Genomic DNA, 17,137 nt, shown 5'->3' with positions numbered 1-17,137 from the left:
CAGAGTCTGCTGACAGGCGCCGGTCACAAGAAACACTGTGAATTAAAATATCAGACGATGTATGTATTAATCGCCGACAATCCACCCGTATGCACGAGGGACTAACCCGGAAGCAAGTCGTTGTCAGCCATACGTTACAGTGGTAACATCGTCCGAGAAATCGCTGCGTTCAGAGTGTCATTATTCACAGAATTGTTGTTTTCGAGTGAAAACCCGTCTTGAATTGTATAACTCTAACAAATGAAGACATGTCAAGTTATATTTTGAAAGTTGTATCGCTAGTTTGAGACGATTTTCTCACGTACTATAGTACTATCGAGGCTTACTTGGAAGTAGTAGGACCTTACTCCAGTTCATCGGGAAGTTTAGCCAGTCCGATAATTCTTTCTGGTTTAGTTTACAACACTTTTGATCAATCACGCAGATTTTGTTGTTGTGATGAAAAGAAATAAAAAAAAAAGATCATTTCAACCATTTCGTTGTGTTTTCTTTGTGAAAGGTAACCGAACATGAACGAGTGTTACCACTGTAACGTATGGCTGAGAATGACTCTCTTCCGGGTACTTGAGATTGTCGCCGTACGGAAACTAAGATGGCGATTAATACATTTCTTCCCTATATATATCTACCACAACTAGTACAAGTTGAATGTTGTTGACTTTGTAAATTTGTTAGAAAATTGAAATTCAAATTGCCTCAAAATTATTTTAGATCCCTAGTTTATTTCATTCATCATTAAAATTTTCCAGGGTTACAGCTGTAAGACACTGGAATTATTTATAGCCAACTTCAAAATCCTCTTTTTTTCTTTTTCTTGTGTGCATTTCCCAGTCATTTTTTTCTGAGATTTTGTGCAATTTTTCATAACAGTAGATTTTTGTTATAAAATGGTGACTATGGTATAAAAGTACAATACATTACCAACTTCTGTGTAAAATGTGTTTTATAGTGAGACATCATATGAAACCACTAACCACTTTATTGCATCGCTAAAACAAAACTGCATAGTGAAGACCTGAACCACTTCTACATGTCACCAAAATAAAAAATTAAATTTAAAAAAAAAACAGCGGAGCTATTCTGACCGATAGGTCGCTTGTTTAAATTTAGGATCGGAAAAACTAGGTGGGGTCGAGAACCGGAACCAAACAATTTGTTATAGTTTTACTCTAATTGGTCCTAAGTACCAGTAAACACTTCATCCATATAACTACAGTATAGCAAAAAGAAAAACAAATTCTAAATTTTTGACACTTCATATTGAATTATAAACCCAGTTTTTGTTGAGAGCTTGATAAGAAATTAGATTTACTAAACCATTAGTTTACATAAATATTATCAACGTTTACCCTCTTTCATGATTCATTTGTTATTTTATTCTTTTCTCTAGAAATTGATGACCTGTATGAAAGGAAACGACGACTTGTAGCTGACTTTAAGAGACAACATTTCGAATATCATGAAAAAATGAAACTTGAAAGATTGGAACTACAACGTAAGAAAGATGAAGAGAAAAAATTAGAAAGAGAAGCTCAACAAAGAGAAATGTAAGAATTGTCAATTTCACAAAATATATCTTTACCAACATGTTATATTTACGTATTGTTTTTTGTTTTGGTGAACTGTTACCATGGTTAAAAGTAATGTAAACTGTTACCATGGTTTTAAGTATGTGAACTGTTACCTTGTTCACAAGTTTGTACTGTTACCATGGTTAATACAATGTAAACCGTTACCATAGTTACAAGTTTGTGAACTGTTACCATAGTTACAAGTAATTAAACTGTTACCATGGTTACAAGTAAATATACTGTTACGCTGGTTTATAGGTACTTGAGCTGGTACCATAGTTACAAGTTTGTGAACTGTTGCCATGGTTATGAGCATATGAATGTTTACCATAATGATAAGCATGTTGTACCATCACATGGTCTATAATAAAGGATCCCGTAATGAAAAACACTTAAAGCTTGCTACATCATCATTTGCTTGATAGATCACATAGTTGTATATTTTTGTTCATGATATCAAATATCTCAATTAGAAAATCAGTCTTTTAGCTATGATATATGTATTCTAAAATATGTCCAACCACAGTTGATAAGATGTGATATAGCTAAATGTTCATATAACAAGGTAGTAACTAAGTAAGAAGACCAAAAAAGTTCATTAGCTTGGTTTACACTGTTTAATATGTATTATAACCTTTGTATGTCAACGTAATAAGAAATTATGATTTATTTGAACATTTTTGTGATGTGTTCTATCTTTGTGTTGTCCATTGTAGTGAGGAGTACGAAGCCTCTAGAGAACCCTATGAAGATGAGAAAGTATTAATTAGTGCTTTGATAGCATACTTACATCGTAGTGTTAATATTGATGATGTGATGGGTCAAACTACAGGTGATAGCACTGGGGAAGATTCACCATCATGTAGTCCAGGTAGGTCATGAACTTGATTTGGCCATGACTGTATGTATACAGAGTTCTCACTTGAATCTGTTCACAACTGTTTTGAACTGCAATGATGTGTCAAGACCGAAATGCTTAGAGTGGGTGGATGGGTTACCGTGTCAACACTGAAATGCTGGGAGTGGGTGGATGGGGTTACCGTGTCAACATTGAAATACTGGGAGTTTGTGGATGTCAATTCAGTACAGAGTATTATTCATCGAAATTCACACAGAAGAAATGGCCATCCATCAGTGTTCTTGTTTATATACGAAGACAGAGAGTGGGTTTTGAAACCTTAGTAAAAACACTTCCAAATTTAGTATTTGTAGAGGGGAAAATACTGTTTAAGTTACTACATCACCATGATTGCTGTCTGAACTTTTAATTATAGAGCATAGACTTTGATAAAAGGTAGTGGTGAAATGGACTGATAGCTACAAGTGTAAGAAATTTGATGTCTGTGTTACTTTTTGTCATCACCTCTTTTTATCCTATTCTAGTGTCTACACTTCAGATGAAAGAGATAAAAGATACAGACGGTGACTTCCGTATCCTCAGGAGGAAATCAGCTGATGATTTTGATAGTATGTTTGCCAGCGGGTCTGGAAAACGGAAAAAGAGTAGCAAGAAACAACGAAGGAATACATGGATGGTAGGGATGAAATTCATCTATTTCTACCCTAACTTGCCCCCCCCCCCCCCCCACAGGAACACACAACTACTCAGACAACTACACCGAACATGAACAGTGACAGACATTGACACATACAGATATACTCATACCTATACCAAAGGAAACACACACACACACACATACACATTTATATACACACACATACACACACACACACATACATACACATACACACATATATCCATATCAAAGAAAATACACATGCACACACACACACACACACACACACACACACGTCCATATCCATACCAAAGAAAACACGCACCCACACACATACATGTACACACACACACCCATACAAAAGGAACACACACACACACTACACATGATGAAGGGGACACTTTGCACTGCTTTCCTAATGATAACAATATTTTGCTTTGGATAAAGTCAGAAGCAACCACAGTTAGTTCGACCTAGCCTTGTACTTTAACCACCCATAGAAGTCTAATACTGTATCTGCTTGAAGTCATGGGTTATAGCTGGTGTACAGTTATGTATAACATATATATTGGATACAGTTATCTATTATATAACTTTGTTACCATCACGATCACAACAAATGTATTTCTCAATCATGTTTATCTTGTCTGCTGAATGACTTTTAAGTTGATTGCTGTGACTTGATTTGATTTGATTTGATTTCAGAGTAAACCAGTGAAGCATTCACCAGAGACTATTGCTCAGTTTGCACAGCTTGGAATATCAGCACCATCTCATGTAGGAGAGATAGCACTTGTTGTGGAACAGCTCACCTCTAAGAAAGTAAGTTTCATTGTCTGTGGAAGACTCTTCTTCATAGATTTTTCAGTTTGAAAAGTGCACTTGAAATTGTTGGGGTTTTTGTGAAGTTTCTTGGTTCTCATCAGAAAATAGTGGTAAAGAACATGTAATTGGGTCTTGTTTGGAAATATTGTACAATATATTGTACAAGTCCCATTCTCTCGATTCAGTGACAGTAAAATTCTTGTTCTTCCTATAAAAAAAACATTGGTGAGATCACTATTTCCCTAGAAAATAATGGCACAGTCCGTGGTTCTCCCTATAGCATAATTGTACAGTCCTTCATTTACTCTAAAAAAAAAGATAGTCTTTGGAAATTTAAATAATAAATTGTTATGGACTAGACTGTAAGATACATCATGTCACTCTGCCCTCACAGGCCTGCGAAAGGGTTTGACCGATGTGTGAGGGCGCCCTGTCACAGCATGCCTTACAAACTAGTTATGTACATGTGTGAAAATTACAAGGTGGACCCACTACTCTGTTAATACCCTTAGAACTTTCTTTTTGTGAATTTAGATTAGAAGCCATGGTTTATCTTCAGCGACCGCTCAGTTTCTTGTTTGCATTTCTTTCCACACAGGATTACTATGAGAACCTTCCACCTAGACCAAGACGTATGCTGTCCAAGGTGGAAGAAGAAGAACGTCTACAGAATCTAGGCAGTGCCTTACAGACAGAGAATACTGTTGAATCAGGACAGTTTGATGATGCTTGTGAGTCTGAAATAAGTGTAAATGTAACGGAATGTAACTCAGGGACAACAGCTCAGGAAGTAAAGGACATGACTTGTCAAGACCAGCTGGACTCATCAAATCTGGACAACAATGTCGAAGGAAGCGATCCCGGAGAAAGTATAGAAAAACAGAATGGTGCAATAGAGACTGCTGAGAGAGACAGTTTAAATAATGTAATTAAGGGTATTGATAACGTTACTATAGATGGTCCAAGTGCCAATAATAATGATAACACCAATGGCACTGTCTCTGACGGTGGCCTCGATGAAGGAGATGACGGTAACACCACCACGACAACGCCTGAAGACAATAAGGTGACACATTTACAAGACTTTACGAAAGACAATGAGGAATGTGTTCGACGTCGGGTAGAAGAGATGCATGAATTGAAACGCAGAGAAGCATTAGACAATAACGATACGTTTACCGATTCAATTGTGAACTCGTATAATCTGGATAACGTGATGGTCACCAAGGATACGTGTTCCAGTCTACGTGACAAGACACATCACAGTCATCCGCCACAAGTGTCACTCCAAGAATCTCTTTAATGAGCAAGTGCATGTATGTGTGGGAATGTGTGGGTAGAGAGATTGTATAGTGTGTTGAAGAGAGTGACCATGTAGGCTGCTGCAGAGTTTCCCTTCAATGTGCTGCAGAAAATAAGGATGTAATTTTACTGCAGCGTGAGCTGCAGATATTATGACTATGTAGTGTACCGCAAAATTTCTTTTTTTGCACTGGAGATGACTTTGTAAATCACTATGCATTCTATAGTGTGCTGCAAGAATTCTATACTGTGCTGCAGACAATGATTATGTAATGGACTGAGGGACTTCTGTCGTGTACTACAGGAGTTCTGTTTCATATGATGTCGACAACACTTATGTAGCATACTGCAGCATTTCTGGAGTGTACTGCAAGGGTTCTGTAGTGTGCTGCAGGGTTTCTAGAGTGTACTGCAGAGTTTCTTGATACATGATGCTGATAAGGATTATAGGGTGTGCTGCAGTGTTTCTGTGGTGTTCTGCAGGGGGTTCTGTAGTGTGCTGCAGTGGTTCTGGAGTTTACTGCAGGAGTTCTGTGATGCATGATGTTGATAAGGATTGTATAGTGTGCTGCACAACTCATGTAGTGTTCTGCAGAATTCCAGTGTCTTGCGTTTCAAAACTTATGTAATGTTCATCTGGGGTTCTGTAGTGTGCTGCATGGCTTCTGTAGAGGTTTTGCTGGAGAACTAAATAGTACAGGCGCAGTTTTTCTGTTCTTTGAATGACAGCATCACTTTACGTCTGCAGTACCTGCTACAGAGCTTTATGTAGTATACGAATCTGGAGTGTGTCACTCTTCTTTATTGTATAAATGTATTGTATGCTGCAGAGATTGTGAATTTTGTTTTATGAATGTGTGACATAATTTTGACTTCCTTGTTTTTGTTTTCATAAATCTTTTTACATAACGACTAAAAAGGTCATTGTTTTATAGTCGGTCATACTTACAAGTTTTATATACCTTGTATTCTCTTGGTTTATGCTTTTATGATTTATTACGGTGTGCGTCTAAATGTAATAACAAGAAAAAAAATCATAGAGTCCAACCTTTTTATTTCTGTTCATTTGATTTTTTATGGGCATTGTATTTACAACCATTGTACATTAATTATGTAAAATTGTGTGGTGGTGTTTAAAGTAGTCTTCATTACTTTTCTCCCAACTTTAAGTATTTTAATCAAATATTTTTAAACAAGACTGAAGACCACTTGATTAATGTACACTTTTATCACCTCAGCCCTTGCTGAAGCTAGGAAATCTGATACGGGGGTGGGGTAGGGGTGAATTATGTAAATTTGCATAGATTATTAGATCATACCATTATTTTGATGTGGGAACCCAGTGGAATACCTAAGGGAGATCAGATAAATTTATCTGGCTAATGCCCTTAATAAAAACACGAATGAAATTCAAACTTATTTTCATAGAGAATATGGTCCAGTGCCCTTTCCACTTTATAGCTACGATCTTTGTCTCTGACAAAAAATTAAAAACCATTTTGAAAATACACGATGTTGTTTTATTCTCATACTCTGATATCCTTTACATCAAGTTTGGTGGGGTTTTTTGTCATTTTTATTTACAAGTTTGCCATTGTACGAAAAAGAACACCTTATTATTTCCAAAGTGGGTAATGTTGTTGACTTTGCAATATGTCAAATGTTTATTTAGTATGGAGTTGCTGATTGGTCAATGACTGTCTATTTTAATGTGACAGACCAATAAAAGTCATCCTTGCAAAACTGACTCTTATGGCATGTCATTGTTTTATTTTTTTTTTCAAGATAAATTTTCAGGTTTAAATGGACATTTTTTTTTGAAGAAGTTCATTTATAATGGTACATATTGAACAAAATATCATGAATTTCTAATATCCAGTACATGTATTTGCATTATTTTTAGTTTCATTTATTTTTAGTCCTGTCCTACGTACTAACTCTAACCTATTCAGCTAAGCATACATCATGCTAGTGGCTTAATCAGACAATTCTTAGTAGACATCAGCTGTAAGGACTCAATTCAATGATGTAAATTTTTTGAAGTAAAAAAGTACATCTTTGACCACAATACATATTTTGATAGTGAGGTACAGTTGTTTTGATACAGTGCCGTGGTTTACTAAGATAGACACAAACTAAAACTATTGTCATAACACATTCAGACAACAGTGATAAGCTATTGAATGGATGTTGGTTTAATTATTACCAAAATCATTATCAAACACTGTATGTTAAATTTACATAATTACATGTAAATTATGCACACTTCCTGTGTTCATCACTGCTGTGACAGTGTATATTTGCATAATAACTTCATTTGAATAATGTCATGGTTGTAATCAGGCTGGTTATTGGGTGTACATTTACATAATGACTTCATTTGAATAATGTCATGGTTGTAATCAGGTTATTGTGTTCACATTTACATAATGACTTCATTTGAATAATGTCATGGTTGTTATCAGGTTATTGGGTGTACACTTACATAATGACTTCATTTGAATAATGTCATGGTTGTAATCAGGTTATTGGGTGCATATTTTCGAATCAAAATTACTGACTTATTCACATTCTCAAAACAAGTGTTGGTTTCAAGGGCGAGGAGGTATGGCAGCTAATGATGTAACAAAACAGCACAGTGAACAAACTAGTATTTTATAAGTTTAACAGGAATTGGAATTATATATGCTACATTTGTAGATGGAACTACAAGATATGTCTACCGGGTAGTATTTCTCATAGAATTAGGTCTAGTTCTGTACCATAGCAATGATAAACATGTCATGGATGTTATCAAAAATGTACCTACTAGCTGATATGCTACATTTGTACAGGGACCTCAAAAACAAGTCTCATGTGGACGTTTTCTACTATAGCAACAATGGCGATGATGTCAAAATGTATTTCAAAATATTGATATTTATGCAAAAAGTGTTTACTGGTTAAGATATTGACTACCTTATAAGACTTAATAAATATTACAACTATGTCTTGAGAGGTGGAAATGTTGAATACCTACTGCAAATATAAAATGGGCAATTAATTTTCTGGTATTAGCTATGATACATGAAACAGGGTTCTCCCCAGTGCCAAGTGTGTGCTGGTCAGTCATTACATGAATGGTCAGTAATATTCTTAAAATAATTCAGAATTGTCACTTAGGTTACTGTCAAGTGCATACTTCATGTTACTGTTTTGGTTGCCATTACATTTTCTGAATGTTCGTTGTTGACCTGCGAGTCAGCTGGAATGGGGAGAACCCTGATAAAGGAGTTAAATGTTGTATGTAAGGCCAAGTAATGAAGGCAATGATTTCAATTGAATGCCTTGCTTGTGAATCAAAATGAAATATTCATTTGTGGTATATCTTCCGTCCAATGTGACAGGCATATTTTAACAAAAAAAAAAAACATGGTAGAGTTTAACTCTTGTCAAAACTGAAATACAAGTTTGAAATGTGATTGATAATCCATCAATTTTGAAAGATTTGATAAACACGTTGTCTGTATTGTCAATCTCTATGTTTTCTATACAAGAAATTGGTCAAAAAAAAATTTTGTAACTGGTTTCTGGAGACTGAGTTTTGTATATTGTTGGGTCTGTATGTGGTAAGGGGAATCTTCTAAGACTTACTGTATGTAAATAATAATATAGAAGAATGCAAAACTAAACCACAAACATGAAATTGAACAACAAAAGTTGTCTGAATAATTACACATATCGGTACATGTTGATGTAAACAAGAATTGTGTATATAGCCACTGACTAGGAGTCACTTGGTGCAAACCTTTGCTGGATGAAATATTGAAATGAAAAATGTCATGAAGTCATGTAGTGTTTTTTTTAAGGGTGGTAAATTGGTAGGATATTCCAGAGTTCCCCTCCATAATTCAAATTATGGTACAATATATGGAAATCTTTGCATTTTTTCCTATATTTCTCTCCATTGTTCCTGGAGTTCCCCTCCATAATTATAGTAAAGCGTATGGAAAGCTGTGAAAGTTTTAACAGATTTCACTCCATTATTGGAGTTCCTCCTAAAATTATGGTAAAGTTTGACCAGCTTTCCTCCCTTTGTTACTGTACCAAAATCTTAGCAAAATCTCTAATGGAGAAAGTTATGCCCCTATGCTTTGTGTACATTACTGGTACAACTATGTAACTGAATCTTACTTGTACCAATCTGCACACATCTAGTTGTGACATCATACACAATGGAGATGATTTAATGCAAAAATAAACTTCTACTTACATTACTCGCCAGTCATCTTGAGGCATAGTGATATTTTTTAATGAAATTTTTATGAACTGATAACGGCCTTGCTAGTTTGTTATCTGAAATGTTCTTGTATCAGTCTTACAAGTTGTATATATGGCTGTTTTGAGTAATTGACAAATATTTCAGTTTCTTGCAATACTTTTAATTTTTGTAAGCATTTTAGGGAGAATTTCTATGACTTTAATGTATTCTTTTTGGTGGTGTGTAACTGAAATGTAAACGGTTATTTGAGTGGGTCTGTAGTCATACAGTAGATTTCTCAATTTCACCCCAGGTACTTTCATTGACCTAACCCCCCTCTAACCTCAATTGGTCAAGGTGAAAGGTCAGGATTTTTTATTTTCATGGTTTATAACATTTCTAGTCTGTTATTCTTTTAGGATGTAGAAACTCAAGTAATGTAACATGTAATGAATAAATTGTAAATTTTGTAAGTTAATTATTTTATTTTGGGCTCAAAAAAAAGGGGAAAAAAAAAGAAAAGAAAAAAACCAAACATTTTCAGTTTGAAAGTATGACAACACTGAAATATGAATGTCAAACTGAAAACTAAAAAGTCAAATGTATTTATAGAGTAATAAAATAGAAAACACTGAATATGATATGACAGGTCATTTTTTGTACAGAAGGAAACCACTATTGATTACAATAAAAACATAATATTTGTACAGATAAAATGTTGTGTTTTGGTAGTTTTGGTACACAAAAGGGAGCCAGTGTCATGTGTATGTTTGTGTGGGTTTCTGACTAGTTTTGGTGTACAAAAGGAAGTCATTGATATGTCTGTGTTTGTGTGGGTGTCTGACTAGTTTTGGTACTCAAAAGGAAGTTAGTGTCATGTCTGTTTGTGTGGGTGTCTGACAATCAGTTCCTTATCAACAGTGCATAGTGCTGGTTTTGTGAGCACAACTGAGGTTCAGTAGTGTTATATGCATCAAGCGGTGTCTGTCTGTCTGTGTGTGTGTGTGTGTGTGTGTGTGTGTGTGTGGATGACTTAAACACAAAAACTGCCAGACCAATTGCCTTGGTATTTTGTTGGGACATTACTTTTGGTGTCTATTTGGGAAATTGTTCAAAGCAAAATGATCGCATCACAGGCGTGTGATTTGGGTCAAAAATGTCATTTTTGGTCAAAAAACTTAAACTCAAAAACTACCAGGGCAGATTGGTCTGAAATTGGGTGGGAACGTTGTTAGGGGTGTAGATTAAGATGTGTTCATGACATGATAATCCAATCAGTGATATGCAAATTAGGGCTAAAAATGTGTCTTTTTGGTCAAAAATCTTTGATTCCAAAATATCAAATTAGGCTGAAATTTAATAGGGATGCATCTGGGGCTGAATAAATATTAAGCATATAATGATCTCATCAGCGATATGCAAATTAGTGTAAAAATGTGAATTTTTGTCAAAAACATACCAGGTATCTCAAGAAGTACTTGGTCAACAAGACTGAAATTTGATTAGATGTTCAGAATTTCTTCAAAGCATTTTGACATAACTGGACCTAGCAACCATGACCACGCTCTTAGCAACAACCAAATGCCAGTATATTTTGCTAAAATAACAACATCATCTGGTAAGCAAGTGAGTAAGCATTCAAAAAATGAATGAAAACTGGCAACTGTGACCACGCCCAAAGCACCAGTCAAATGATCGCATATATTGCAAAGTGAGGTGAGGTGTCGCCAGATGTACTACTCTTTTCTTTACTTTCTATACTATATACATATTCATGAGGTCATTCATATTCATGTTAGATTCAACCAATCATCATACAGTCTAGATAGAATGGCACCAAATCATTAGATCTGTGGACACTAAAGGGGCATACCTGTAAATGTTGGGTTGAGATTAGACTGTCGACAGTCGCTCGCGCCTTTTTTTCCTACGTTTTATCTAAACTCCGGTCCGGCGCAACACTAGTATAATCGCAAACTGATTTCGAGGGCCGAATTGCGAAGGCCTTCGGCCCTCGATCACTCGGGCCTTCGGCCCTCGATATCAGTTTGCGATCAGACTAGTGCTGCGCCGGATCGGAGTTTAGATAAAACGTAGGGGGAAAAAAGGCGCGAGCGACTGTCGACAGTCTAGGTTGGGATACTATTTATATAAAACATTAAAGGGACACAAGCTGAGTTCGTACAATTTTGATGTATTTTTTGCTGCATATTCAAGAGCTACTCGCCGTGTTCTACATACGTAAGCATATTTAACAATCACTTGCAATTGACTGAGCTCAAACCGGGTACTATGACATAACTTACAAATCATCGAATGACGTAATTTATTATGCGTATAAAAAATGTTGAGGAAATTCCTATTATGCAGTCTACTGTTTTAACAATGCAAGAAGACAATTGTAATGTCATAGAAGTTATTAGACTGTAATGACATCATCGATCAGGGCTTACATTGTACCAGCCTGCCCTAAACATGCTAAAGGGCACCACGCCCTCAACGGCTAATCTGTCAGTCTAAGAAGTTATACGCATTGAAATTATTATTATACGAGAAAAGTTTAATCAACGTTTCACGTAAAAGGAGGCCCGTGAGGGCGGAACGTCACGAGGTATCTTAGAGTCTACATGCAAGTATTTTCACTTGCCCTTGTACTCATTGTCACTTGTACTCATTGTCCTTGCCCTTGTCACTCTGAAGTGACGCACAGTGTAACTTTCTGGTTGGAATAATATTCATTATATTGTAAACGCCCATTCATATTTGATTGTTTGCTTACTTACTGAAACACGTCGATTGTATCATGCAAAATGTAACTGGAATTTAAATCTTGATACAAATGACTGGTTCATTCAGTCTCAGTTACCCAGTGTTGTGTGCATATTAATTTGTGTTTGAAAGAGGATGGGTAACCATGGTTACCTTTACAACCAGCCAATTAACGAACGCTGTGAGTGGCGTCAGAACATTGTACAGTAATTTTTTGCATCCCTCTTACACTGTAAAAAAATTACCCATATTTACTACACGACATGATAAGTTTCGTACAGCAAGCATATCCCACATATGACGTTCATTGCAGATCAGGCCACTGGAAATGGACTACACATACCACACAAATAAAAATACAACATAAATCTGATAGTGAGTTTTTAGTATGTCTCTTCAACGTAACTGTGTTACAATTATTGCAATCGATCCATCCATGATTGTGTTTACATAGACATTGTGTTTGCATAGCAAAGTCGCAAACCACGGCCTGTTTTACGGCACCGTTCTTAACGAGCCGTCCCACTTTTATTTCAAAGTGTAACGGAAGAAATAACAGCTCTGGTTTGCGAGAATGTTGCATAGAGATACTTGTTTTGGTACAGACATTGACTTGTGAGGGCGCTCTTCTGAATGTGAAGTATTCTTATACCCAAAACTTCTTGCCATAATATATTACCTTTTTAAAAATGGTCAATCAGTAAACTGCAAATTTCTGTCATATTGTTGACATTGCTCATGGTTATTGTTTCAAGAAATTTTGGACTCCTTGCCTCCAGGAATGCAGCATAGGTAAATATTATTAACTGGACAGGTGCATGTATAATATTTTCGATCTGACAACTTCTGAGCTTTATTCGGGCCATTCTAATTTATCTTGTTCTACCTTCGTCCGTCATACTAAATTTCTGGGGTTTTCCACTTCCGTCTGCCACAATTTTCTATAAGTATAAATTTAAACAAAATGAAAGAAGAATATTATGCGGAATTTCAAAACATTGACGATACCACAAATTGAATCCGAAGGAACACTTTTTGAACATTTGTAAAAATTATTTCACTAAGAAATGAACCGAAGACAATGATAGACAAGAGTCAAAGCTCAGAACTTACAAATTGTTACACAATAAGATACAAACAGCCAATTATCTTAAAATTATGAACAACAGAAAGGAAGTTGGTTTAATTTCAAGAATTAGACTGAGCTCACATGATCTACAAATTGAAATTAGAAGACATAAAGGACTACAGGGATAGAAAACAGATTATGCATCACCTGCAATATGATAGAAGATGAAATACCTTGTGCACTCAAAATATACAGAATGTCCTTTCTAAATTTGTAAGAAAAACTGAAGCAACAATGGTTGCATACATACAAACATTGGGATAATTCCAGGTAAATCGTGACGGTGCTACAACTCAATTTGTTTTGTGGTCTGAGATATATTGTAGGATAGATTAGAATCTTTCAATTGCAGCTACATTTCTTCATTGGATTTTCTGAAATAAGTGTTTGGTACTAAAACAAACTAGCAAAATAAGGTTTATAAGAAAATTCAAATTTTAATAAGTTAGATAAATGTAATGTGTTTCGTTTAACTTGTAGATGTCTTTCCTCTTGGTAAGTGCTGATTTTTATGAAAGTTGTCAGTGCCATAATTAATTGTGTGTCTTTGATCAGAGTTAAAAAGAGTAATACATTTTGTTTCATTGTCTAGTTCTTTGAAATTACCTACACCACTGATTGCACTTAGTCTGGTATACATTTGTTGTCTCTCAGTGTTCATGTTGTGATGAAGTGTCTTTGCCTCGATTAGTAACATCTCCGACAAACCTCGTGGTCTGAGAAACATCTTTAACCATTTATGTTGCGCCCTCAACGTCAACAATTGAATACATTTCCCGCACGCATTTCCCGGCTTGATTGCTGCGCGCGTCTGGCATGTTAGCATTGTTGTTGTGTTGGGTCGATACATGCCGATATTTTCACCTGCACTGAGTCACCATTCCCTGTAAATGCATGCACAAGGTAAGATATGCCTTTTAGAATCCAGGGCCACGGCGGTGACGCAGTGAATGATTGTAAACAGGTTAACATTGCTGTTAATCATTAACTGACCCAGTTTGGATCAGTCAATGCTTTGAGTAATTACATTCAATGTCAATCACAGCCCCAGACTCTATGAATCAAAGCATTCCACAACCTGAAGGTGAACGGAGTTGTGCAACCCAAATTGGGAGAATCCCAAAACATTATACCACTTGTCCGTCTTCATAGGCGTGTTGTGTAGGTGATACTTGCATGACGTGTTACATAACCTAAAGACTTAGGGTACGCCATTGGAGGGGGGGGGGGGGGATTTTCGACAAAAAAAATTGTCGCCGGCCAAAAGCAGGAAAAAAATTGCTCACCAACTCAATCCCCCCAAAAAATTGTTTCCTGGGTATGAGCTAAAAAAAATTGTTGTGCTGCAAGTACAGAAACTAGCTACAAATGTCAAATTCTCAGGTATATGTTTTCCTAAGCTTTTAAAGTTTCTTGTCAAAAGCTTTTTTATACTACACTTGTAACGGTTGACAAATGCTGAAACAAACCAAAACACTACCATAAATTCAAATTACTAAGAATACTGACCTGACTTGTTGGCATCCAGACAGACTACTTGATTCCTTGCTAGGTGAAATCAGTTATTAGATTCTAGGATTCAATTCAGAATTGTTGGGAAAATATTGTGATGTTTATTGAAAGGATATAGTCGAAATCTACCAGCAAGTAGGTATGCTACCATTTTGGCTATCACTGTATCAGTGTTTTCTTTCAGGTGAATGATAATCCACTATGTATTATGTAAGAAGTGATCTCAAGAGTCAATTGCAAAGACTGAACATACTTTCAACTCCTTCAGAAACAGAATGACATACATATCAGTGTACATGTAGGTCATAGATATATCTGGAATTCTTTTGGTCTATAGATGACTTTGATATCTAACATATAAATCTATGTAAATGTAATATTATTCTTTCAACAGATTGCTACCTGATTGATGCTATTCTGAGTGAACCAGGGCATCACAGCCAGCATGGAGTACACAGTAGCTAACCTGGTATCCACTGCAACCATAGCAACCAGTATTGCACCAAGCATGGAGTATGCAGTCCCTAACCCACCATCCACTGCAACCATAGCAACCACTACAGCACCAAACCTGGAGTACAGAATACCTTACCTGCCATCCACTGCAACCATGGCGACCAGCTCACAACATAGCATGGAGTATGTAGTCCCAAATCTGCCATTGTCAGTGTTATGTAAATTAAATGAATTCAGAAAACAGTCTGTATTCACTGATATAGAACTATGTGTGGAGAATCAAACTTTCCCTTGTCATCGGGCTGTCTTGGCAAGCTGCAGTCCATTATTTCACAGCATGTCAACATGTGAGACAAGTAGCAGTGTATTAAAAGAAGCCTTCCAGAATATGAATGCCGACACTCTAGAAACTGTTCTTGAATTTATGTACACTGGAAAAATAGTCATTGATATGGATAATGTTAAACATCTCCAGCAGGCATCTGATGTATTTGAGTTACAGCAACTAAGGATTGGTTGTTTAGAGTTTAAAGAAAAGTATTTGAAGTCAGACTGCAAGTCAGAGAACGATGTTGAAAGTGTCTATGAAGTAATAGCTGAAGAGATGAATTATTACAATGCAGTCGAAGTCGATCAAAGTTTCTCTGAAACAGATAACAATCTTAAAGAACAATGGAAGTATGAAAATAAGGCATATAAGGAAGACAGACTGGTTGAATTATTATATCCTACCAACAAAAGATTTTCCAAGAAATTCAAATTGTGGGAACAAGACCAATTAGAGAATAATACTGCTGATACCAGTTACTATGGTAATAATAATGATGATGGTGATGATGATGATGATGATGATGATGATGATGATGATGATGATGATGATGATGATGGTGGTGGTGGTGGTGATGATGATGATAATGATGATGACAGCAATGACGTGCTTCCTGACAGCCATGAAAGCACTCTCCTCACAAATATAAGTGAAAATAAAAGTCATGTTCAATGTTCAATAAAAAGTACTTCAAATGAGGAATCAGTTTCAAAGGATTCTATGGAAATAGCGACAATGTGTGAAGACATTGACAAAGATGGAAACAGATTGTGTGTTAAAACTAAGATAGTAGATACTATTCTTGAAAGTAGAGTGGGCACCAACAAATCTCAAGAAGATTCACAAGAAAACAACAGTAATCAAGAAACTCTAATACAAAGTAGTTATGATGATGGAGAAGAATCAGATCAAGACAAAGATAAAAAACATGAAAGGTTTGCAAAGAAAGACAAACAGAAAGGCAAATATGACTGTGAGTTGTGTGGAGAACAGTGTAAATGCAAACGTCAACTTCTAAGGCATAAGAGACGAGTTCATGATTTACATGTACCTGAATTAATTGTGAAAACTGCACCAGTTGAATGTCAAATATGTGGTAAAATTTACAAAGGCCAGAGATACCTGAAGCAACATATGAACATACATGAGGGAAAGACACCCTTCAAATGTACAATTTGTGACATTTCATATCCTGTGATGAGGATGTTGTGGTACCACAGAAAGTCAAAACATTCCGATAAACAGCCTAAATGTGAAATATGTGGTCGAGCTTTTACTACCAATAGTATGTTGATGAATCATAAAGACAGAGTCCATCATTTGCTATCAAGTGAATGTGTGAGATGCCAGGTCTGTCAGGCACCTTTTGCATCACATGTAAGCCTCCAGCAGCACAAATTGAAAGTTCATCGTGACACAGAAATCCCGGAAAATAGATTCCCGAATCATTTATGTGAGAACATCACATGTAATTTGTGCGATAAGACA

The 17,137-nt window shown here is 36.0% G+C and overlaps 1 protein-coding gene across 2 annotated transcripts in view; it reads left to right on the top strand.

Moving 5' to 3' along the window:
- LOC144444555 (uncharacterized) overlaps window positions 1–10,156 on the top strand; it is a 44,018-nt gene extending 33,862 nt beyond the window's left edge. For both annotated transcript variants that reach the window (XM_078134008.1, XM_078134009.1), the window contains exons 7-11: window positions 1,391–1,547; window positions 2,288–2,442; window positions 2,955–3,106; window positions 3,794–3,910; window positions 4,512–10,156. In XM_078134008.1, the coding sequence (XP_077990134.1) occupies window positions 1,391–1,547; window positions 2,288–2,442; window positions 2,955–3,106; window positions 3,794–3,910; window positions 4,512–5,216 (1,286 nt within the window). In that variant the 3' untranslated portion in view covers window positions 5,217–10,156. The remainder of the gene's footprint in view (window positions 1–1,390; window positions 1,548–2,287; window positions 2,443–2,954; window positions 3,107–3,793; window positions 3,911–4,511) is intronic.
- The last annotated feature ends 6,981 nt before the right edge of the window (window positions 10,157–17,137 follow it).

This window comes from Glandiceps talaboti, chromosome 13 (assembly GCF_964340395.1).
Source record: "Glandiceps talaboti chromosome 13, keGlaTala1.1, whole genome shotgun sequence".
Taxonomy (NCBI): domain Eukaryota; kingdom Metazoa; phylum Hemichordata; class Enteropneusta; family Spengelidae; genus Glandiceps; species Glandiceps talaboti.
The sequence above is the reverse complement of the archived record's forward strand: the minus strand, read 5'-3'. Positions and strand labels throughout refer to the sequence as shown.